At 37.5% G+C, this 26,741-nt stretch overlaps 1 protein-coding gene across 11 annotated transcripts in view; it reads right to left on the reverse strand.

Annotated features, from left to right (window-relative positions):
* The window catches only part of gapvd1 (GTPase activating protein and VPS9 domains 1), a 41,544-nt gene extending 15,023 nt beyond the window's left edge, over positions 1 to 26,521 (reverse strand). For 4 of the 11 annotated variants that reach the window (XM_079897523.1, XM_079897520.1, XM_079897518.1 and 1 more), the window contains exons 1-12: positions 26,345 to 26,437; positions 12,377 to 12,581; positions 9,354 to 9,621; positions 8,548 to 9,123; positions 7,412 to 7,498; positions 6,907 to 7,041; positions 5,499 to 5,691; positions 4,473 to 4,553; positions 3,406 to 3,563; positions 3,157 to 3,286; positions 2,724 to 2,849; positions 2,434 to 2,607 (exon numbers count right to left, since the gene is read on the reverse strand). In XM_079897523.1, the coding sequence (XP_079753649.1) occupies positions 2,434 to 2,607; positions 2,724 to 2,849; positions 3,157 to 3,286; positions 3,406 to 3,563; positions 4,473 to 4,553; positions 5,499 to 5,691; positions 6,907 to 7,041; positions 7,412 to 7,498; positions 8,548 to 9,123; positions 9,354 to 9,621; positions 12,377 to 12,561 (2,113 nt within the window). In that variant the 5' untranslated portion in view covers positions 12,562 to 12,581; positions 26,345 to 26,437. Of the gene's footprint in view, positions 1 to 2,433; positions 2,608 to 2,723; positions 2,850 to 3,156; positions 3,287 to 3,405; positions 3,564 to 4,472; positions 4,554 to 5,498; positions 5,692 to 6,906; positions 7,042 to 7,411; positions 7,499 to 8,547; positions 9,124 to 9,353; positions 9,622 to 12,376; positions 12,582 to 17,674; positions 17,817 to 26,344 lie in introns of those variants that run through there. The other 7 variants (XM_079897519.1, XM_079897517.1, XM_079897514.1 and 4 more) reach the window with 5 other exon arrangements.
* Positions 26,522 to 26,741: the final 220 nt, after the last annotated feature.

The raw sequence follows: 26,741 nt of genomic DNA on the forward strand, positions 1-26,741 counted from the left end.
GAGAACACATACACAGGGGGGCTTGGTTGAAAATACTGATTTCTTGATTTTAATCGATTCTCATTTTGATGAAAAGATATTGATTCTTAAATCACAATATTTTCGTCTATGCTGTTTTCAGTTGGTGCATGAACAAACCTTCACTAAAAATTATTTGAAGCGTGCCTACCATCCAATAAATCACAATAAGTTTTGTGCTTTGTTACTTTTGATATGAAAAAAGTCTTTCAAATTCTGTCCATTTTATTATGAAATTCAAACAATAAATACTGTTTTGGCACTCTTTATTGTCGCGTGACAGATTGTTGTAGCACCTCAGTTCAAGCGAAACGGCAGCACAGAGCACACGTAGTGACGTAACCTAATCATCTCTTCTGCTTTACCACTAGTTACAGCACAAAATAAACATATGAACATCAGAAGGTATGCTGAATGATACAATACAACATACAGAAAAGTAATATGTTGTATTATGTTATCACTTAATCAGTTTTCAAGACTTCAATAAAACAGCTTTTATACAATATTAACATTAGAGAGGAGCATTTTGATAAGCATGCACTAAATGACATATTCATTATATTTTTTTCTTAATCTGTTCTTCAATATTGAATGCATGTCTGAATAAATCTGTCATGAAAACAAGTTATGTTTTTTTCAAAAAACTAATTTGAGTAGAAACATTATTATAGTTTGTACCAATGACAGGGTTCCCTGCATAGTTTACAGCATTAGTAAAAATTGACATGTACTCTACCTGATTTATATCCAAATTAATCGTTATCAAACAGAAATTAAATTGAATTACACGCATGTGAACTGGAATTGAATCGAATTGTGACAGCCCTACACACACATTAGAAACACATGGGTATGAGGCATCTCTGATCTAAAGCAGCAAGTAGGCGGACTACGACAGGGATGGCCAAAGGTTAATTGCAGCCTCCCTCGCACACAGACGCAGACACACACATGCGGCATCATCAGGGTTGTGACTTTGAGGTGTGGATCGAGCAGAGCATCACTCATAACCTCATTATTCTCTCAACCGGCATCCCACACAGCGCCTCCTCTCTCCGAAACACTCCCAACAGGAGCTAACGCCTAACAAGGCAGAAGAATGGAGATGGAGAGCGGGAAGGGGGGGGGGGGTGGTGGTGTTTGCACTCGTGCAGGGGCGTTTGATGGTCGGGCTGAAGCAGAGATCATGAGCGCTCCATATGAAGCTCTCTGCAGGTCACGTCTCCCCACATACGCACACATACATGCGCACACAAGGGCAGGTTTGGTGGGTCTGCAGGAGAGCTTTCCCCCGCTGGCCCTGTTTACAGTGAGTGAGGCAGGGGCTCTGGGCCGCCCGTCTTTCAGGTGCATGATTAAATGAGTGGCACCCGCAGTAGTGAAACAATTAGAATTTCTGCCTCATTATCATGGTAATCTTATCAGTGGGATAATGAGGTATTAATGGATATTTAATGTGTATCTCATAACCCAATCCCTCGGAGAAAACACATAAGGAAATCGCTGTAAATTCACTTAATGATGGAAAAGTCCCCCAACGCCATATTCCGAGGAATGAAAAATGGAGGATGCAAATGAGAAGGAACCAAGGTCAATAAGACTGCAGGGACTGTGTGAATGTCAGAGAGAGGGAGGCGAGAAAGAGAGAGAACATGGAAGACAAGTGAACAGAGTGAAAAGAAGGGGTGGAGGGAGTGAGTTGACTGAAAGACAGAAGGAGAAAGAGATGAAGAGAGAGATGGAATGTGATCGAATTAAATGAGAAGCAGTTTGCGGTTGTTCTGCACCTCACTCTGTACATAACATTTTTGAGTCAAAACACTTAACCCTAACCCTATAGTTGTATCTCAATCCAGGAAAGGATGAACTAAATAAGACAAAATTAATTTAGTCAACACTATATATATATATATATATATATATATATATATATATATATATATATATATATATATATATATATATATATATATACACACTATTTGTGTGTGTGTGTGTGTGTGTGTGATATATATATCTAAATGGCACATGCACATGATTTATTACAAGGACTACAATAGTAAAACCTCAAATATAATTACAGTAACACAATCCATTGTAATTACTATGGCACTACTAAACAAGGACTAACAAACACTATAAAGTTCACTCTATAGCTCCTTAATTGAGAAGTGCAAATATACAGTTAACCACAAGGTGGCAGTAATGGGTTTGCTGGCTAATATGCTAAAAAGAACTTTATCTCACTGTAAAATGTGTAATTTGCACTTGAATCCTAAACAAATTGTTAGGAAACCATTACTATTTATGGTTATATGAAGTTAATATGATCTATATTAACAAGTGCACTATAAAGTGCAAAGCCTTATGACTGTAGCCATGACTGTGAGATCTCCTGAAATAAACTCATACCTGCTATCTCCTGCAGTCGGTCCTCATCCATGTTGGGATCGAAGTCACTGCCCAGGACGTCAGTACTCCAAGTCTCACTGACCGTCTCAGAAATGTCTCGATCATCTGTCAGGCCCATCATGTCCCGAATCTCAAACTTGCGCAGTTTATCGTCCAAATTATCCTGTGTAGTGGCTACAACCCAGAGTAATAATCAAGCTTTGCGACTTTAACCAAAAAGCTCTTGTGAATGCTATTTAGTTTGTTGCTGGAGATTTTTTGGGGTGAAATACTTTAAAACACAAATTCACCTTGTTCATGTTCCAGTAGTTGTAAGGCCTCTGCACCATTACTACCAGATGGCCCGGGTCCTCCTTCTGACACAGACTCCACCTCCAAGTCCAAAGAAGAAACTGAATTGGAGCGGTTAGACGGGCCTACAGACAGACCACAATTATTCATATTCACTAACATACTACTAGTATTCAGATACCTTAGTTTTATCCACTTATTGCAACAAAAGTTCTAACAAAAAAAAAAAAAAAAAACATAGTAAATTAACAGAAGGTCTATAAACTCATTTTTATAAAATATAAAATGTATATAAAATAAAATAAGACTGCTATATTTCTTTTTCACAAATTTCTTTTACATAGACCATAGGAAAGAAAAGAAAATGCGAGGTGGATATGGAACAGTTTATGTACAAGAGAACCATCTGCTGGTTGTCTGGTGAAAACACACCCTCAGAAATGCCCTCCAGGTTGTCACTGCAAAGTGAGAAGCGCAGCGTTTTGTCAGGCTTGCCGTGCAGTTTGTTGTCGTCGACAGGGGCATCTCCTTGTCCACCATCTCCAAGATTCAGAGTCAGAACCTGAGGACATGGACACAGCAGTCACATACCAATATCACTATCTATAGAATCACCAGTGCTTGTTATCTACAATACCATTGACCATCACAGCATATGGCATAATGACTATAGCTTCAGACCTCGTTTTCTGACATCATCCCAGGTACAGTCTGTTGTGAGGATCCGAACGAGATGACCAGCACTTCCTCAGGCGTGACCTCCTGCAGAGACTCCTGGGAGCTAGCTTCAATCTCACCCTCCTGGGCCATGTTGGATCGGCTTCGGCTGCGAGAGCCTGCTGGGTGAGGAGGAAGGGGAATGGAGACAAACTGTTAGGGTTAGAGGAACGCAAGGCGGCTAAAACTGTTAGCAGAAGCCTAAAAAACACACAATGAAAGCCTGCATGAGCATTAGCACTCACAAATGCTCAAAAACATCTTTAAATGGCAACAAGAACACATGCGAGTGAACAAACTGTTCTGTTAACTGTGACAATATGGTGATGTTCCATACTTCTTAGACAACTTGGAATGTCACCTTTTTATGGATTATGAAACCTTTTTTTAAAAAGAGACTTTTTGTCCAGAATCGGTCTTAAAATTGGAACTGAAACTGGATAAAGCAAAGCAAACAAATCAAATGAAGAAAACAGCTGGAATACGGTGGAAAAAGTTGCAGGTAGGCTACATCTTACAAAATTTATGACACTCATAAACAGTTTTGCTTGTCTGAGCAACTACAACTACATTTATATGGCTAGAGGCAAGTATTGCAGTCCAGATGTGTTATAGCGGAAGTGAATTGTATAGCAGGGACACACACGGCAGACACAGGCTTTTACAGGTTTACACCTGGTATTTAGATGCGTTTTGGTCGATCGGATCACAAGTAGAAGAGGCAGAACCCGGCTCTTTTGTCCACTTTCAACCACTTACCTCCTGATTTCCTCAATGGGAGGGTCATTGGTCAGGTAAATGTATGTTTTTTTTTTTTTAATGGACAAAATAAGCTTGCACAATTTACATATGAAAGCGCCCGGAGACGACGAAAAAACATACGGAAGCCGATCAACCAAAACACATCTTAATACCAGGTGTAAACAGGGCCAAAGTGAGCACTGTCACAGCATGGGTGAAGCGGTAAGAAGCTATGAGTGGACGGAGGTAATTGTACATGTCGTTCACGGCAGAGCGACAGTGTTACCCACCAAACGGGGTTACTAAGGGTATATGAGCGGACAGGGCAGTGGCAGAGGGCTCCCAACTTGTTATGGCTGCCAACTGTTGTCCTGATGATCATTGGCAGCAAGGCAGGAAAAAAAGGTGGAAGAGACAGAAGGGGGAAATCAGAGATTTGGTGGATAAGATAAACTGTGTAAAAGATCAGTAAATGTAAATGAGTGTAAGAACAAACACTAGTAAATTAACATAAGACCATCAACTAATGTCCATGTCGTGTGGGTTGTACAGAAGCGATATTAGCTCTTTTCCAACATTCTTATGACTCTTAAGCCTCCTATGCTCGTAACTGATTTGAATACATTTTGAACAGGTTAAAATATTGCTACGGTAACAGTGCTACAGTGCTTTTTTCATATTGAGTGAAATACATTTAAATTATTTTAAATCCAACTTTTCTCAGACCTCGATCAATATTTTTTTTTCTCTGAGCTTATTTTGAGATTGCTTTCTCTGTGAAGAATGCATGGGTTATGACTAAAAAAAAAAAAAGTATTATTATAAAATAACAACAACAAATAATTATTAATAATATTATTTGTTACAGAAACCCAAGTGTGTATCATTATATAAACTGTATTATTAATAATAATACTTTTAATTTCAATATTATACCATTTAATTTATTACCAAAAAAAACAAGTGTGTATCTTCCTACAAACTGTCATATGAACAACCAGTTTAAGATTTAAGTTTCACATCTTTAAATACACAAAACTTGCTTTCAATATGAACATCACTGAAAGTAATCATATTTACAGTATAGTTCATTTACCGAGTCAGATGTTGATTCAGTAAGCTCTCTGACTAATTCAGTTGGTTCATTAAGTGAAATAATTCAATTCTTTCTAAACAATTCATTAAAAGAACCAGCTCAAAAGAGTCATTTATTCTTGAATCAGATTATAGTGGACTGCATTTTCTGTAATCAGAGGGTTAGTCTCCAAAACATTTGCAGCAACCAACATGCAGTAAAGTGAATGTAGAAGGAATACCAATGGGGAGTCTGTTCTTCTTGTTGGCGGGTGTGGTAGCTGGAGAGAGCTGGGGCGTGTTAGAGGGCGTGAGCTCCAGGCTGTTGCTCTTTGTTGTGCGGGACTGAGGTACATTGGCTATTAGGGTTTCCAGAGCCAGGTGGTCTTCTTCTCTGAGCTGATCGCCTGCAGTGACACTACGCACAAAGTCCACCTGAACACAGAAATGAGCTTTGCTTTGGTACAAACGTACTATCAAACGATCACTCTAAATTGCTATCCGATAATTTCTTTATGTCAATATCCTGTGAAATAAGGCTTACAAAGATGTACGGTGAGCTTTCTTTATGTCTTCAAGTAATTTTTTTAACTCACTCTTAATCAGTGCTGGTAATTAATGCAGGTGGGCCTCATTATTCAGCTATCATCATTAGTGAATTTCAAACAGTGAGTCTAATGCAATAACAACATAGGAGTCGGGCTAATTGGCTCTGTAAATGACAGTGTGATGATGAACATCTTGCTGCTCATGCTGAGAAGAAAACCAGGGAAATGGAGGGTTATTGGCTCTTGGCAGGGTTGTGCAGGAAGAGTAAAGCATTGTGACTGTAAAGGTATGAAGCATGACTGTTACTGCTGTATTGACGTGACGGGTTTGGGCCTGTCTACTTCACCTTCTTTTAAACCAACAGAACGATTCATATTTCATTGATCTGAGTCTCATGTAAGAGTAGAGTAAAAGTACTGTGATATGTTTTGATTAGGGCTGTCAAATGAATTTAAAAAAGTGATTATGCATTTTAAATTAATTACATGACACTGTGATTAATTAAATTAACTGCTCATTATTGCACATCAATATTACGTAAAAGCTCTGAGGAAGAAAATTCAATGCTTTAATAATCTGCTACAATAATCTAATATCTTTGAATTGACACTACAAAAAAAAGTGGCTTTAGAGGTCAATGAATTATTTGATTTATTTCCATATCATTATCATAAGCTAGTCACAGGGCTACTGTCCACAGCAGTCCTTAGTGTTAATGTTTTTGTGTGCTTATTTACATGCAGGTCAGCGGACATGATTAATGCATTCGTTTTAGTATCACATTATATTTTTATAATTGTATCAAATTAAAATCCTGTCATAATATACTGAAGGTGGACTATCTTGAGAATATGAAAATGTTTAGGATTACATTACCTATGTCTGCTAACCTAAAAAGATTCATCTGAACAGAGCTGTTCAGAAAAGGATGTGAAACTGCATAAGTCTTATATAAGTCATAGTGCTACTTGTTACAAAAATGCAGACCATATTTTAGAGGGATATTTAACAGCACATTTACCTCACTTGTACTTTTGATTTTGAAATCATAAAAAGTCAGCTGACGTCAACTTCCTTCTACATGTCTCTTTCATTACATACCAGAGCTAAAAGCTGATTATGAGTCATGAAAACCACCGTCCGTGACAGGCCCTCCAGTAAATTCATTGACGACATGGGTGGGGTCTCGACAGCTCTTCCACCAATGACAACATCCAAAAAGGCAGCAACACACGTCTGAAAAGACCAAAAAGCAAACTTCAATGAGTCAATTACAAAAAAAGACTTGGAACATGTTAGAGAACCATTTAACCATTTGTGTAACATGCACAATGTATTCTGTGTGCATTACGTCAATCTTTTGTATACATGGAATACCCAGATGACATTTGCTAAACTGTGATTTAAAATAAAGGAATAAGTTCAATGGCATATTCATTTTGGTGGTCAAATCATATTGAGAATGATTAAATTTCCCTGGTGTTGGTTTAGACTACTGAAATTTATTGTGACCCTATTATTATGTAAACTGGCCAATATGCAATACGCTAAATAGATGTAGTTTCAGAATCAGAGACAAAGAAGCTTTGTATGTTGGGATTCTTACCTTATCAAACTTTAATAAACTGCTTTTACGTCGAGGATCTCCATCATCTGCATCAGACATGGCTAATTGTTGCAATAATTGCCCCACCTAAATGATCAAATTAGATTTCATTTTTCCAAATACATTAATAACACAGACAGACATGAATAACACTAAATATTTGTGTTAGAACAAGCATTTGATTCTAGAAAAAAAACGTAATCCAGTGTTTCTTGCACTGTCACTGAATCTACAGCCTCACGTCAAAAAAAAATTAAAAATTCATTTTATCCTAGTCAGTAAGATTTATTATGTTTTTGAAAGAAGTCTCTAATGCTCACCACAGCTGCAGTTATTTGATCAAAAGTACAGTAATAACAGTAATATTATAAAATATGATTATAATTTATAATTTTTCTATTTTAATATATTTAAAACATAATTTATTCCTGTGATGACAAAACTGAATTTTCAGCATCATTACTCCAGTCTCTAATATGCTGATTTGGTGCTCAAGAAACATTTCTTATTATTGATGGAAACAGTAACACATTACAGAGATTACAGTTGTTTTGTAATATCATGATGAAAGCAGTGTAAATCACAATCAAATGATTCTTATAATTTGGTTATTTTAATTAATTGGTCAAAAAGACCTCTCAGATCACTGGTGCGAATCTTCCCTGGCAGGTAAGGGAAATAGCATCTGCCTCACTGAACTGCAAGTAATAACTTTCAACTTTCAAGTTAAAAAAAACTGAACCATAACTTGAATTTAACTGAAAGCTGTTACTCTGTTCTGTAAGTAACACTCTACCATATAATAAAATATGGTATGAAAGATTTAAAATTTAAAATGACACAAAATTGCTTACTGGCTAATCATGCAACAATTACAGGCCTAGTTCAAGTTATCCATTCACAAACAAATACTTTTTCACAATGGTATCTAAATAAATAAATAAAAACTTTGTTTTAATAAACATGTAAGTATGCTTTTATACCATCTAAATACCACTCAAAAATAATTGTTGTGAAACTGGAAATTCTTATCTGTAATACTGTTATACTGTCAGCATTTTAACTAATGGCAGTCAAAGTAATTACATTAAAGTTATGTAATATACTGATAATGATGCAACACTATTATCCTCTACCTGCATGAGGTTGAAACGAGCCACCTCATTGATGGGTGCATCTGAGATGATGCCGTACTGTTCAGGGTTGACAATGGCTGGACAGATGAAGCAGGTGAGCAGCAAGTCGGTGCACATCGTCCTCACCTCCCCGACCTCTAACCTCTCAACACGTGCCAGCGTCTTATACATCTGAGACACAATCCAACGCAGACTCTGTGGGAAGCAGTAGGTGTTCTGCTTCAGGTAGCCGATAAAGGTATTGACCAGGGTCACAAGCTTGGCCTCATTGGCCTCCACCTCTGCCTGAACTTTTCTGCGGTACTCATCTGAGCCTTTCTCCCCAAACAGGCGCTCCTGCTGGGTCGGGGTAAAGCGTTCTATCAGTTTGGCTGGATCTGTCTCTAGATGGTCCTCGTCCTCCACCAGCAGTTGCATGATGGGCTCATGAAGGGTTGCAGTGAGAAAAAGCTTAGCAGAATACAGGCCCTCGGAGAAGAGTTTGAAGAGGATGCTGAAGGCACACGTGCCTCGCCGTAACAGGCGGCGAGGGTTGTCACTCTCCTTTAGTTCAAATTCCACCAAATAACGCAGCACCTGTTCAGAGTAGGACAGCACAAAGAGAGTTACCTGGTATAAGTATCAAGCAAACAAACAAACAACATATATATATATATATGTATACATGCATACATACATGCACACTATAATAAAAAGTAATGGCTAATGACTAGTACAAATAAACAAATTGTATTAACTTGAACTAGAAAAAGTTTAAGTGCTTTGGTACACCTGCAGATTTATATCACTACACACATCCAATGTACCTGCAGCAGGTAGCTTTCATCCTCTTGCATGATGCAGTTGCCATAGAGTGAGGTGAAGACTGTGTGTATGACCCCCTGCGTGTGCTCATGATTGAGTCTCTCTCCTGCCACCAGACAGGATGCCACCAATCGTGGGTTCTCCCTCAACCGGCCCAAGAACTCCCCGTAGATGCTCTCCTGAAAGCCCAGTGTCTTATAACCATCCACAAACTGTGTGTCCTCCAGAAACTTGGCATGCTGACAGCATTCCGCAGGAGAAGCCTCCACACTGGAAAGGAGAGAGACACATTCAGACAAGTGGATCGCAGAAAACCATGTAATTAAATCTGATCACCCTGGAGATGCATTGGAATGAATGTGCAAATGCATTTCAGATAAAAAAATATCTAGATACTATCTGCTGGTTGGTTACAACAACCATTCAAAATATCCCCATTGAAGATTTACAAAATCCCCACTGAAAAGGGGCCACCCTGAACTACATTGAATGTTGGACTTACTAGCATCCAAAACTACAGATTTAATCATTTGATAATGTGCTAATCCCTAATCATTTAAAACCATAGACAGTAAAAGAAATGGACACAGCGACCCCATGGACTTCAACGGAGAAAAGTTAAGTAAATTAGAAGCACTCACTTCCTGATGGCTGAGCGTACTGCGCAGCCTCAAACTGAGCTTGACGACGTAGATGTGATGTGAGCAACCTGTCTGACAGTTGTAAGTCTTCTAGTAGCTGTGCCAAGAGAAATCTGAATCATTCCCTTCCGAATCTTGCAGAGACGGAGAGCGTGAGTAGGAGCTGTCCATGGGCTAGGAGCAGGAGCAACTTTATGACTCTCTATGGGCTTCTCCCTTGACTTTATTAGACTTTATGACTCCACGTCCCCCCGACTGCCTGTGAGCTTCTCCTCCTGTCTATACGGTAATTTCTCTACTGTGCGACAGAGAGTCGCGTGGTTATGACGTAATCGTTAGCCTATTTTTACAAAAACTGCTTCTACGGGGCCATAACTTAAGATACAAGGTAAAGGAGACTTGTATACATTGTCGTGTTTCTTTAGAAATAAACAATGGACAAATAGAGTCTTTAAACACCTCAGATGTAAAGTTATTCGCTGTCAAAGTGACACCAAAATGAATGGGAGTCAATGGAATGCTAACAGCAGGTGATGGCTTGCTAACCAATGGCGGCCCCCAGGGCAGATACGCTTTCCGGGTGCTGGATTACCCCCTTGTTTAAAACGACAAAATAAGCCAGGCTTCAACGTTAAGGATTATTTCTACTGTCCCAAGCGGGCCAGCGGTAACATTTTTTACTTGCCGTGTCAAAATGTTCACTGGCCCCACCACAAAAAGAAATAAATAATTAAATTATAATAGTTATTGTTTTCATTGTGTCAGAACCTGTGGTGAAAATCAAGTTTTTAATGTTGTTTATCCATGTGGTGTTTTTGATATGCTATAAGACAAACCATGTGAAAATTTCCAAGCACATTGCAGAGTATTTTCTCTTTAAAACTGCATTGCTCTAAAGACAGTCTCAAAACATGCGGTTTGAAATCGATGGCGTTTCTTACATCACAAACTACCTTGTAACCAATCACGTCAACGTGCCGGTGGGCTTTAACATATCATCAACTATGACTGCTCTGAAGTAGGGGAGTCTCAAGAGAAGCCAAGTTATCCCGCTATATTTTTCTGTTGATATGAAAAATCGGGTACTTTTAGCAAAACAGCGTGTGAATTATGTATATGATTTTACAATGTTATGATGAACTATATGCCTCTCTCCACTGACGTGCTGAGTTGTTCAAAGCGTTTCGAAGGATACTGATTGTTAGAAGCTGTCTGACTCTGAGGTGGCGAACGGGAACATGGTTTGTGTAACATTAGCAACACATTATTAGCTGTTTGATAACATAGTCAAGCAAAAGGCTAATTATATTCATTACCGTTATGTGTCGGACTTTGTAAAGAGCGAAACCATTGTGCAGTGTTTACCTCAGTAAGTTGACCGAGCGAGTGGATCTCTGAGCTGAGTGAGTGAGTGAAGGCAGGGCTAATTAATTAGCATACTCATGGATCCGCGTATACTAAATGAAGCAAGGGTGTACAGTTACATACAAGCTATTTAAAGACATGAAGACATTTTTTTCACAGGAAAAAAATATTTAAATATGTAATTTTGGTGATCAAATATGAGTTTTAAGGGATAAAATAATTGACTTCAGGGGGACAAGACATAACCGACTGTGTTTATGAGGATACTCTCCAAGATGGGCATTTTAAATCTTGAATTTGTCTGTTCAAGTGCAAGACGACGTGAAAGAGAACTCAGTATTCACGCACTGACTGAGATTTCTGGGTGTGCGCTTCATGAGTGTGCATACACAAAACTCCTCTCACAGCGCATGAGTATGATCGAACTGAACTCCGAATAGAGTGCCCTTTCACAAATAATAAGCTAAATAACTAAAAATCAATACATTTCTTATATTAATTCACCCGCTCAGCACCTTTTTTTTTTTAAGAGCGAGTCATCATTTACTCACCCTCATGATTTTCCAAACCAAAACTTTGTTTCTTCCATGTAACACAAAAGTAGAACTACTAGAGAATGTACAGGCCTCTCTCTTCCATATAATGAAAGTGAATGGAAAAACAAGCTGTTTTATTTGACAAAAAAGTGTCCAGAACATTCTTCATTTATTTTTTCTGTTCCGCAAAGAAAGACCCTAATGTTGTTCCAAACCTGTATGAGTTTGAGTAAAAGATGACAAATCTTTCTAACGAAGTCTAAAATGATGAAAGACATAAAATAAAGTATTAGTCAATCAGATGTCAGAACTTGCCAAGCCAGAAAACTAATTTGGCTCTTTCCCCAGCCACCTACCACAGAGATAATCTGCAATGTGATCTTAGTGATTCTTCCAGTTCAGTTAATCAGGTAATGGGTCATGAAAGAAAATAACAAGGAGAGTCTCCTGGTTTTACTGGTCTGGAGTGCACAGTGCAGTCACCTGGTTAGGATTAGGCGGTCGAGGTTGATCCTTTGTTGTTTGGCAATCCAGGCTGCGCGGTAGAGCCTCTCTGCTGTCTTTAGCACTTCATTGTTGAGACGCTGGATGAGCTGCTTCTCTGATGCCACGTATAGCCGTTCCTGCTTCAGGTGGTGGGCCAGAGTGTGAATGTCTGGCTTCACCATCGTTCAGCTCAGCCACGGCGCTGCAAATACACAGCAAAACAAGTAGGCTAAAGTAGAAATATTGAAAGAATTATGTCACCAGAATATAAATGTAAACACTAATGTAAATTCAATAGAAGAGATGGGCAAAGTATGAGTAACAAATCTGAGCAGTATAAACCACGCTATAGCAGACATATTTATAATGTATTACTTTTTTGAGTCTTTTGTTAACTCAAGCATTAGGCCTACGTAATGTGAAGCTGTTTTTGATCTGATGACAGATTTCTAATTCATGTAATAAATAATCATACCTTGTAGTTTGCATACATCAAGTCTCAAATAAAGAAAATAAAATTAGATGAACGTTTCATTTATGAACATTACTTCACTAAGAAATGGAAAAAATAAGTAATGCATCAATGTATTTTTGGGACACATTTTTCTTCTAAATTAATAACACAGTTACCATGATAAAAAGAAATATTACTCATTCCATGAGTTTTTTGGTTTTACCACCCACCCCGATAGGAAACTGACAAACTTGAGGAACTGTTTTCAAAAGGGGTTCAGAGACAATACTGATCAAAACACAATAGACTTCAGCTGGAGCAGATGCCATAATTAATTAGACATGAATTAAAAAAGAGGCTGTGAGTGACAGAAGAACAGACAGTCTAGAATAGTCATTCTAGTCAACTGAATGAGATCTGTCTGTTGTTCAAGACAAAATACATCAAGTTGACTAGAATAAATCTACTAGACATTTTGCATTGACCTCGATAAAAGTTTCCACAGATAGTTCTCTAAATATGTCATTGTGTATTAAGTTCAAATGTAATGTGACACGTCTAACTTTCAGTAAACTGAGTAAACTAAAAATTTGGTCACACTTTAGTTTAGGGTCCAATTCTCACTATTACTTAGTTGCTTATTAGCATGCTTATTACTAGGATATTGGCAGTTCATTAGTACTTATAAATCACATATTAATGCCATAGTCTGCATGACTATATTATACATCCTTTAATCCTACCCAATACCTAAACTTAACAACTACCTTACTAACTATTAATAAGCAGTAATTAGGAGTTTATTGAGGCAAAAGTCATAGTTAATAGTGAGTATTGGACTCTAATTTAAAGTGTGACCAAACATTTGTATAAAGAGCTAGGCTATGTTAAAATGCAAGTCTAATGCAAAAGTATGATGGACAGGACATTTTAATTCACATCAAATAAAGCTATTTTGGCCAAGGTTCTCAGGCCAAACAATAGGGATTTTTTCCCCTGTTGTCTCAGTTGTTCACATTTATACTTGTACTGACAAAAACACATTTATATTTTTCATTAAACATTGTTTACTTGCCAAATCTAGAGTGGATGTGTCACACACTAGGACTAGGTAATATGGATCTCTGTATTTTTTGGCTGAATGGAGATGCACAATATACATCCCCGTATTTGGATGATAGCATATATAAGGCATGTCTCATGTTTTGGACAATTTGGATTATGCACTTTCCCGCAACAGCTCACTCCGTGTCCTCTGCAATTTTTCAAAAGCGCTCGTATTATCAAATTATTGTATATCAAAAAACTGTATTGCTTCATCCTATATCATTTATAAAAATATATTGATATATCATACAAACTCAATATACTGCCCAGCCCTATGTCAAACCGGTCATCACTGGAATAAGAGGTATAATTACTTCTGGGAAGTAAGCAGAAGTATTTATCCTGCAGCAGGTTTGGTTCCTTTGGAGTGTAGTGTCACTACAACATCTAACCCTAAACTTGTCTCAACAAGGATTCAGTAATACACCCCCATTATACCAGCTGGACCGCACATCTCAATATTACACATACCTTATAGGACAAAAGCACGTGGGGCCTATTATGAAAGTAAAATCACTAGAGATAAAGTCAATAAACAGAGCTGCTGAATAGCGCAAATCCAACTGTGTAAGACAAACAATCAGGCTTAAACAGGAAGACTGCTCTATTTCCTCTGAGACAGGAGAGAATAGAGCAATTTTCGTACAGGGAACTTATGAGACTATAAACACGGGCATACAGCATAAAAAAAAATGCACAAATTTTATAAGGTCCAAAGGGCATGCTGAAGTAAAGCATTTTTTAATTACTTCACCTTTTTAACCCAGAGTCAGCACACAGCAATGGCAACTACGCACTTAGCTTCGATGCGTTTCATTTAACCCCATGAAACTGCCGTAAAAAGAAACAAGGCATGAAATGCATCATTTCTGCTTATTGGTTTTGTGTGCAAAACTGATGCCATGCACAAACTCTGCCATAATCTTTGACCAAAATCATTCTACACCAATGCAGCTAAGAGTATTAAGGACTTTGCAACAGTTAAATCCATTAATAATCCATTGTTAAATCATTCACTAACATAATGACTAACAATGCAAAGACCACATAAAATGCTGTCTTTTAGACAGTATCCTTCACCAGTTATCACAGCCTGAACACAAACTATTCAGAAAAAAAAACAAAGACATGCTCTTTGCATGCAATTTGCTTTTGGTCACCAAAGTATTTTAGGGCCCAGTTCAAACTACATTTCTAATGTTACTGAAATACAAAATCCATCATATATAAGTGAAAGATAATGTACAGTCAGTTACCCTGCAAAAAAATAAATATGTAAATCAATCAGTGTTAACTAGCCTAAAACTATTAAAAAAATGTTTCTGATAATTGAAAACAAGATGATAAAATATAAATATTAAATCTAAACTAGATTTTCAGAACTAGATAAACAGAAATGCAGCCTTGCAACTAACTGAAATAAATACAAATAAGTACTAAAATTACTAATACTTTTAATTCAATTTCAGTAAAGCTGAAAAAAAAAAAAAAAAGACTAAATCACATAACAAAATTACTAAAATTTAAATAGTAAGACTTTACAATAAGGTCTCATTTGTTAACATTATAGTTAACATTAACAAAGTGTAATAAATGCTGTAAAAATGTGTTAAAGTTAGTAAATAAAAACATTCACATTTATGTTAGTTCACAGTGCATTAACTAATGTTAACCAATAAAAATTCTCATCTTAAAATTGTAGTAGTAGATTGAGATTACCAGCCAGACCTGCAGGCACTTTGTTTTATGAATGGCCAAAAAACAATATGTAAATCACATTAGTTGCCTTCGCCTTCTCACATAGTGGAGGGATGTAGACAAACAAAAAGCACATGCAAACATTCAAACAAGAGAAAATGCAGAAAATTCGGATAATTTCATGGACCGTTCCTGCGACACAAAGAGGTCTTTGTAAAGCACGGTTACACAGGAGAACGTGGGATAAAGAGCAGCCCCGAGATGCCCTCGATTGAGCCGGGCCCCTGCGCATCCGTGTAGCAGCCCACAAATACACAGAGCGGAATATCAGTACATCCGCGGAGGCCTCTTGTACCACTCACTCCTGAATCAGCTCAACCTCTTGTCATCCTGCCAAATAAAGCACATCAATGCGCTCACTGTGTTTTGTGGTTGAATGCAGAGGTATGTGAAGATTTAGCCTGGGGGGCAGAGGAAAAGGCCACCCTTTCACTTACTTTCTACTTCTATTCTGAGAAAGTTTAAGGTAGCTGTATTGGCTTTTGTGCTTTACTGTAAGTGTCAATAGGCTTATAAATAGCAAAGGCATGTGCTGTGTTACACTGAGTAAGCATTAAATAAGCTTACCAAAGAAAATCTATGAATCAAAGCAAACAACTAGGTGTACTTTTCTAAAGATCTAAACTTAGCTTAGTTGGCCATATGGTATCAGATGGTAATAGCAAGATACTTTTAAGTACATTACATTCAAAAGTTTGGGGTCAGTAAGATTTTTCTTTTTAAGAAATGAATAAAGACCTTACACATAGTAGGCCTATTTATAATGTTAACTTATAAAAGAATTCTATTTCAAATGAATGCTGCTCTTTTGCTTTTTTGAATAAGCATAAAAAATTTTCCGACAAACTTTTCTAAGAAAATATATATTTTTTAAATGTTTTATGACAAAAATATTGTATAATTTAGGCTAACCTCCAGTACTACAGAAACAGTGATAGGAATGCTGCTTAGATAGCAAGATGCATCATTAAAATAAATAGTATCTCTATTTTGAACTATGTTTTGAAGACAGTAATGGCATCTCTTATTTATAATTCTTTATTAAAGGGATAGTTTACTCTAAAATTAAAATTAAGTCATAAATAACTCAGCCTGGTGTTGTTCTAATGCCGTACGCCCTTCTTTCCTTTATGGGCCTCAGAGAAGGCGGCATGGATTGTATTTCGTGTCATGTTTTTGTATCTTGACTTCTCACAATTTGTGTGCTTTTTCTGGGCGAGAGCGAGTGAATTGTTGCGCTAATTGAGTCTCAAGAACACGCACGTCGCAGAACCGTGCACTGAGGACCATCAGCCAAGGTCAGGATTTTTGTTAAATAATACATTGTTACATATCATATAGCTACCCTCACAACACTTGGAATATACGCATGTCGCATGGATACCTTATGTCGCTATTCAGCCGGACATTTAATTTACATGAGTACTTCGTTTTCATTTCATTTCATTTTAAATCAGTAAAAAAAATAAAATAATAATAATTGATTAATTGTGCAAACAGAAAAGAAACTAAAGGTTTCCAAATATCTATCATCAAAATGGTCCCATTTTTCTCACACTAAACATATTAGACAAAACATCTGCAGCCATGCAGTGAGGGAAAGTATAAACTGGACCATAATAGGACCATAGAGAACTAAAAAGAGGCATTTTAACTAACACGCTGCTTTTCTTGCACTGCCAAATTTCTGGTACAGGAAGTTGAAGCAGCCAAGAATATTTTCAAGACGCAGTCGCCCTATTTCGATGATCAAAAATATCAACAAAGCATCAATGGATCTATGAAAAATGGAAACGTTTCACATCTTACACAAAAGGACACAGGCTGAGATGAATAAGTTAGTATGCAGCAGTGTTTCTAACATCCCAGGGATGTTAGGTGGTAAGCATTAAGATAAGACGCACTGCAATCCTCTGACTCAACGTCAGCAGCAATAAATTCACAAGCAACTCAAACCCAAAGATTAGTCTACTTACACTTTTTTCAGGTTTTGGACTGCAGCCGATGCTGTTTTTAGCAACACATAGAAAGGCACACTTTCTAAAAGCATTGGGAACAGGAGGAAGGTCCTTTTTTCAGTTCCTCTGTTCTCAAGAGCAGCATTTGGATTAGATCTGACAGCATTTGATCAGGTAGAGCAGACTCAGTCACTCTGAGGAGGAATGGAGAGAGAGATGGATGTGTGCTTAGTGTATTCTTATGCAAGAGAACAAAATGTCAAAACGTATTCAAGAACATAGTCCAGGGGATTAAAGTAGGGATGTACAGATAACTTTTTTAAAGGTCAAGTACAAATACCAATAAATTATTTTGGGGTACTTGCTGATATTTCAGTACTGTCATATCAATTACAGTCCAATGCTATGACAGTTACAGTTCACTAGTCTACAATTTTCTTGTGATTAAAATGACTGATCTCGCTTTCATTTGAATGAGGAGCATGTACGGATTGAGCAAGCCGACAGCACTTGAATCGCGCGCGCACACACACACACACACAGTACACTAACTTGGCATTAGACTTGGTGTCTTCCTAGTCTAAAGACATCAACCTTTCTCAAAACTTGTTAAACTCAAAACTGTACTTTTTATTTATAATTTTTTTTTACTTTTGACAATAATAGTCTTTGAATATAATTGTTATTTTACTATGTCAATTCATTTTATTCAAATTTTTTAAATCATTTTATATAGGCTATTAATTTGAATTTGAACAAATTTATTAATATTCAAAAGTTTGGGATCGGGAAGAGTTTTTAATGTTTTTCATTTTTAAAGTCTCTTAAACACACAAGAGCTGTATTTATTTGATAAAAAAAAATACAGTAAAATAGTAGTACCGTGAAATATTATTAATATTTAAAATAACTAAAATATTAACTAGCCTACTTCACTTCTACTTCAATAGACTTGAAAATTAAATGTATTCCTATGATGGCAAAGCAGAACTTCCACCAGTCATTACTACAGGCTTTATAATCCTTCAAAAATCATTCTAATATGCTGATTTGGTGCTCTCTCTTTTTATTTTTTTATTATAATTATCAAATGTTGTTTTGTAGTGTTTGTTATAAATGATTTATCCGGGGGGGGGGGGGTCATGTTTCATGCAACCTTCAATAATATTTTATAATATTTAATAGGGATGCACAATTAATCGCAATGAAACCACATGCGATTTTGGCAAAGGCTGCTCTAAAGCAGACATGCCAAATACGCCCTGCGCAGAAGTAGATAACATACATCATTCCAGGAAATCCCTATCGGGCATCATTGCTGTACCTTAAAGGGGTCATATAATGGTACATGCACTTTTACAAGTTGATTGTACTGAAATGTGTGTTGGCAGTGCCTGTACACAACCATCATAAAATGATAAAAATCCATCCAGTGTTTTTTTTTTTTTATCTTCTTATATGTTTTCCCCTCTGGGCAATTCCACGCAAAACTGTCACATCCATAACGCCAACACAATGCCATGGTATTTAGTTGGCGTTATGGATGTGACAGTTTTGCGTGGAATTGCCCCTCTCTCAAATCAAGCCGTTTGACCGTGTGACGTCACACGGCCGGACGCCCCTCCCACGATTGTTGATTGACAGCAGCGTTTCAACACAGACCCGCCCTCGCTCGTGAGCGAGCTGTCAATCATAGTCCGTGCGTCATTGTTGATACGATGGAGCACTGTCTATGAGCAGAATGGCGTCTAAGCGATTGTGGTGTTCTGTTCTTGGGTGTAATAACGAACACAGCAGTCATATTGATGTTCCTAAATTCGAACCGCTGAAGAAGCAGTGGCTGAGTTTTGTTTTCAAAGGGAATATTCCCCACGATCAACGTCAATGCTTTCATGTTTGCGTGAATCATTTCACACACCAGATTGCTTTACAAACGAGGGTCAGTATAAAAGCTGGTTTTACTAAGAAGCTGCTCCTGAAAAAAGGATCGGTACCAACTATTCGTGTTCCTGCTGCACCTCCAGAAGAAGAAGTGAGTGTAACGTTTTATTAACCTTTATATTAATCTTTGCAAATCGCTAGCACGCTTGACGATGAATGCGGCTAAGGTTTGACTCAGGGTACATTACGGCATGTTTTCTATGTACGACGTTCTCAATATAATTATCCCACGTTTATAATGAACAACACGTTATGGTTATTGTGTTACGTGTATGCACAGAACAGAGGGGTGGGGTGAGCAAAGCTCATTATCATTTAAAGACACATGCACTTAAACGGTGTGCTGAAAACAGAGCTGTTTTTGACCAGGTAAAATGAGTGTTTTCTTACAATACTAATGAGAATTTTTAATTAAAGTATATTACAAACTTTTAATTTAGACCCTAAAGAATCATATTAGCTTGTACAAAAATGGCATTAAATGACCCCCTTTAATAAACAGAAGATTGAAACGCTTTGATTGATTAAACATGACTTATAAACACACGACTGCCTTATTCTGGTGTAAGAAGCCACATCATCTCACATAAGGATGTTCAACTGTCGTTATGTAGTGAGTTTGGAGAAAAAGCATGTTATTAAATGTCTTTTGTTGGACAAGAGGTTCATAAATGCTTATAACATAATAAAATGGTTACTTTTGAGTACCTGAGCACCGGAAACGAGTACAAAGTAGTAACAATCCAAAGTTGTGAATCAATGACAATAAAAAAAAAACCCTCTGTTAAGGGAACATTTACATAAGTAATTTTATAACACTGGTATTCAAAGCATAACTCTCAGGTTAGGTTGGTGCCTTAACGAGGATCCGTTTTTCATTTCTTCTTCCTCTTTGCATCTGGTTGAATCATTGCTCTCAGTGCCCTTAAAGCACAGCATTAAGGAGCTCTGCGGGATATGAATCACAGGCTGGATGCAACATTACGCACTTTCACATGTTTACTACAATGCACAAGACCAAACTACTCATGAGAGAAATTACCCACACATTCAGCAACGAATGCAGTCTGACTCTGCAATGGACAGTATTGTGGAGTGACTGAGCAGATGAGAAATCCAGAGTGGAAGTATACAATTTTCAATTTCATGGCAATTATGAGCGAAAAGAGACATCTAAGAAATAGAGGCAGCTAACGTGATTATCAGGGGATGTGATGTGGAGTGGGATACTCTTTCAGTGGCCAAGCATCCCAACCACATTTCCATTTACAACTACATAAATGTGCACGCAAAGAGATAACACTTGGTCAGTGGAACTCTACTGAAAGCCTTTTTAAGGTGTTCAGATCTGCATTTTTCCGCTTCTACTGGTATCTAACTGACCACTGAAAATCCCATAACCAAGCACAAAGTCTCTCAGAGAAATCTGTTTCATTGCACCAGCCTGGTGAACATGAGTGTGGGAGTACTGTGCGGAAATGTCTCCAACCCAGGATGCTTTCTGCTCTCTTTAGAGAATGTGAAACAATATCTCTGTGGTTCACAAAAACAGTGTACCAAGCAAGTTTGAGTACCTTGGCAAGAATCCGGAGATAAAATAACAACCACATGCACAGTTTAGCAGTCATCTTTGAGATTTCACAAAAAAGTCACCAAACATGAAGGATCTAAGAAACACCTGTGCATGCCATTACATGGAAACAAAATTACACCTCAGAAAAAATTGACTGTTGATGGAATAGCGAGCCAAAAATAGCATGCCTGCCAATAACCAAGTGACCAATCAAAACAAACAGTTAAGTTCACACACAGATGACATAGCCTAAGCCTCCTGAGAATTACAAATTCAAGCGGCTCTCAGAAACAGTCATCAAACTTCTTGTGTTGTAGATAGAGAAGTTGTTGACAGATCTGAAAAATGTGGTCATGTATGGAAAGAGGAGGCCAATAAATGATTCCTCAAAAATAAAGAAATACAGCAAATATTCCACTCCCCTAAGACTGTGTTTAAAAGTATTTCTGAAGTGGGCATTCATTAAGTCCATTTCACTATTATTTCTTTATTTTAGCATACAACTGTCATATAAAATCCAGTACAAGTATTTCAATTACCATCAAGAAAATGTATTTTGGAATAGATATAACCTAAAACAATAAAGTTGCACCAATAAGGCTACATGACTATAACTGTTATTGCCTGTTAAATAACTGTTAAAACTGTTTTTTTTTTGTTTTTTATATCTAAAAGGCTATCAGTCATTTACTGGTTATCGGCCATATAAAATAATTATTCCATATCTGTATCTGCCAGAATTTAATAGGTGCAGAGCTGCACGATTAATCGTTAAACGATCACAATCTCGATTCAAACACCCACACAATCTTATTCCTAGATGATTCGGGATTGATCGCAACAAACATTCAAATCTGCGTTGATGCTGCCGCTGACCCAGAGCAGATGTCATGTATAGGTATGAAAGAGCTTCACAAACAGTCTTTTCAACCACACACATTATCATTATTTCTGTTTTACAATAATTCAAATTACACAGAAGTCCTGAGAAGTCCTCAAAATAGAGTAAATTACCTTTTAAAAGTAACTTTGACTTTAACTTTGATTAAACAAGTATGGGCTGCATCAGAAATCTCTTGAGTAGGTACTTCGCCTATTTAGAATAAATAATTACTTCACAACCGCTAAAAAAATATGTTCTATATCGTATGAGTGTGCGTAGTATGAATGTGATCCAGATGTACTACGTTCACCATGCTGTCATTAATAAGTGACGTACCAGCGTCAGTTACGTCGCTTCACTGCCATTCACAAAGTCTCCCCATGGGAAAGTAAAGTGTCTATCGTATGCCCACTTCAGAATCTCGCCGGAAGAGGTAGGTCATCCAGGTATTTTTTGCCTACTCTTTTATGAGTACTGTGTGAATTCTGACATACTTCTTTTGTCACATACTGTTTTTAGCCTACAATACAGGATGTTTTTTGCCTACAAATAGTAGGGAAGTATGCAATTTCGGATGCAGCCTAAAGGCCCTTGCACACTGAGTCCGAAATTCGCGTCCGAAATTTTCGCACGTTAAAAAATAAATACGACCTCACATTATGTCAATCACACTTGTACACTGCCTCCGAAACTTTCGTCCGTCAAAAAAAAAAATCGAATCGGGTTCGATTTTCTGCGTTTTTCGCATCCGTAACAAGGGTTTGAATGGTGTTTTGACAGATTAGAGCCACAGAATGATGGATACGAAAAAACGCATGCGAAAATTTCGGATTCAGTGTGCAAGGACCTTAGCCTAAGTCTTTATGAGTGAGTCATTGAATCATTCATTCATTCATTATTCCTCATTCCAAATGGTTTAAAAAAATGTCATAACATTATATAACATTAATTATTTTTAAAAAAGACAATCATTTTGTCAGAACCTCTAGTAAATTACATGTTATTTTGTTTAGTTGTCTATTCAACCCTCTACACTGCAAGTAAATTTGGTCCCATATGTGACCAAATTTCACGCTAGACGACTAAAAAAATAATTAGCCAATGGCTAGTAAATTGTACGATTTCACTCGCCTGTGATTAAGTTACAGGTTAAAAAAAAAAAAAGTTTAGCACATATATCATTTACGTATCATAGTTTGGCTGAGAGCGCCCTCTGTCGCTTTCTCTCACACACACGCATTCAACGTAAAAGAAAGGGAGGGGCTTACACACGGCAAGTGATCCAAATACAGATCCAAATACACTAGATCCAAATACAGGGCTCAACAATAAGGACTGCCCGATGGACAAGAGTTGACGAAACTGTCACTGTCCCAATCAGGGCAGTGATGCATCATACTGAAAGTTTATCAAGTGAACACAAGTGTTTATCAAGTATTTTTGTGGAGAGCGCACTTACTGCATGACATAAAGGGGCCGGCACCATCACTTGCATTTAACTTAAAATATGTGCTTCTGTAAAATAATGAAAACAATCAGGATGCGCTTTTTGCCGTCTTGGTCTCAGTCACATCAAAAAACAAACTGAAATTCAGTGTATACTTGCCTCACAGACATGAGAATTAAATCTATAGAAAGCTTGAAATATCTAGGCTACTTTTAAACAGCTAGGCGTGTCCACTAATGCGGAGATGACGAGTCAGCATTCATGACTTAGTCCTAATCTCTACTGCCAAAAACACAGAAAACATTATCAATAAATTATTAAAATGTTTAGACAGTCTCTTTCTGTATTTTCAAGACAAACTCATAATCATTAAGTTTGCCGATGCGCTGTTGAAAGCTTTATGTGTGCGTTTGAGCGCTGATTAGGCTATGTAATATATAGGCAATTAAAGGCTCATTATTATGATATATGGCTTATTAATATAAAAACGTTAAAATAAAATGAACAACTACAAGTCGACTAGAAAAATCTTTAGACGAGGGCAGCCCTAGATTCTCAATTTAGCCAGAATCACACATCTATAAGTCATCATAAATAAAAATAATTAGTTCTGGAACCATTGCACCAAACTGAAATAAACAACTGTTAAATCTCAGAAGAAGCTGAATCACATCCTAATATGTTTACAAGCACATGATGTTCATGAATTGTCAGTTTTCTCAGTTTTGCCAAATACCAACAGCAAGGCGCCAAGAAAAATATGCTAAGCGCCCCTCTGAAATTACTATATGTGTCAGTGCACTCTCTTTCTCACTCATGATCACACACACACACACACACACACACACACACACAAACACTATCTGGAGCTTCACACTTCCTAACTCCTGACCCTGCTGAAAACACATCCTGCTTGACCTCAGCATCACCTCAACAGTTTGTACATTGCCTCAGTCACATGACAGAAAACTGCAGCCTGTTAAAAATGCGAAACCTCCCACTAACGCTGAAATGGTTCATCAGGACATAGAACTTCAACATAAGGACATTTGGCAGAGGTAGGAGTAAATTGGCATCACGAAACATCCTTATTGAGCTTTCAAGACAATAGTGAAAGGTGTTGAGATATGAGCCCCACTAAAATAGATAATGCATCAAATAAACTCCAGTCTGTTACTCAAAGAGCACCGCTAACCTAATGTCACAGCTTTGGCATGTGTTGAGGAGATGCAATGGGAGGAGCTTCATACCCTCAATATGAGGCTACATAAGGACAGCCAAGCAGTTGGGGGATGAACCAGATCAGAAAAGCAGTCCGTAATGTGCCAGCCACACACAGCTGACTGATTAGAAAACAAGAGCATTCTAGGATTTGGCAGTTGTCTAAAAGACCGGCAGCGCGTGTTTGAGCAAGCAAGCCGTATGGATCAGTTTCCCTCCCCTGAAATTACCCAAAAACCCATTCAAATCTTTTTGGGACGATTTCCATAGGCAATTAAAGCTACAATGAAATGGACGTAGCAACAGATATTTTCTTCTGTACTGTGACTTACATCCAAGTGATAAGGATTATCGAAAAAGAAAAAATATAGGGTGGGACTTGGTTCAATGCATCAAATGTTGAATGGATTTTGACATGGGTATTGCACTCAAAAATGAATGTGATCTTGCAGTCAATTGTGGAGGGACTAAATTATTGGTGAAGTCCTGCATAGATCACTAGAGAGAAGTCTGTAATTTTCACTAGAAGATCAAGTTATGGCAATTACAAATTACAAAATTAAACAAGCACGGAAGAATTGTTCACAATAAGATCTATAACATGGATTTTAAAAAAGATGGGGTGAAATTCATGCCGGATTTTAGAAATATACAAACTGGGCAAAGTCTGTATAAAACAAACTTCATATAAACTTCTTGCTTAATGAACTGTTGTATAAAGCGACATCAAACTCGCAGTAGTGCTGCTGGTCTCATTAACAGTTGAATCACATCAGTTCCCACTCCTGCTCCTGCCATTTTGTTTTTTTATCCATTTATTTTTATTTTAACATTGTTTTTAAACGAAGTGTTATTTTTCTTACATTTTATAATTTCTATGTAAGGCACGCCAAATTACCATTGTGTAAAAATGTGCTAACTAAACCTACCTTTAGGGGTAGTTAGGTCACTTATTTCCAGAAATAAGTGACCAGTATGAAAACCCTAGAATTTAGAGATTTGCTGCAAACAACACTGTCGCAGGTGTGCATGGCTGAGCATTTGTCATCCATCATCACAGAAAATAATTTTTCACAATAATATTTTGATCACAATGGGAAATGTCGATAACGTCAGTCACATAAGAGCCATCTGTAAGTTAAACACAGAGATATAGCAGCGCGTGACCTAATAACGTGAGTGACAACAGAACAAAACATCGGCTGCAAATACATGTGCAATTCCCATTGAAAGGAAATTATTCATACCACTTAGGGCCTTTCACTGTCAAATAAAACACTGTAGCTGGCATTAACACACCAGCATGACTGTCAATGAGAAGTGCATGACAACAACAAAAGCTGCAAGAGTCGGTGTGTCAGCGACCAAAAAGCAAAAGAATCATCGTGTTTTATAGCGCAACAATAAATGAAATACCTCGTTTAATAGCGCTTTGAAATCTACAGTCAGGTAACAATATGCCAAGAAATCGAAATATGTTCCTGAAAGCTTAGTTTGGCAAAAAACGAGGTTAAAAAACAAAAAGTGACAACATGACCGAGACAAGCAGGCCAACAAGCAGCTAACGCTCAGTTCGCTAAAGTGTCACATTAACCAGCTCGAGACAGCGTACAACAGACTCACCGACTAATTTGAGGGCTGGGTATGACGTTTTAAATTCAGTCGCGACTGGTACGGGTCGGTTTTACAGTCGAGTTCTCGTTACAGTCCTCCAAAGGTCCTAGCTGCGAATGAAAGAGATAAAAAAAAGTCCTCCGTCGTGAGATTTTCTCCTCCCTTTAGCAACAGCCACAGCGCACAGCTGTCATCAAACGGGGACGCGCGCCGTGCGCATGCGCATTTCAAACCTGCGCAGACCTGCAGCGTATGGAACTTTTTTTGAGTGTGTTTTTCGTTTTGTATTTACAGTGGGTTTTCCACCATTTATTTTAACATTACATAAAAACTATTTATACATTTAACTACTTTAGAGAGTTAATGATTGACTGAGAACTCGAGATTCAATGAGAACATTAAATTG

This window comes from Squalius cephalus (genome assembly GCF_949319135.1).
Source record: "Squalius cephalus genome assembly, chromosome: 16".
NCBI lineage: Eukaryota > Metazoa > Chordata > Actinopteri > Cypriniformes > Leuciscidae > Squalius > Squalius cephalus.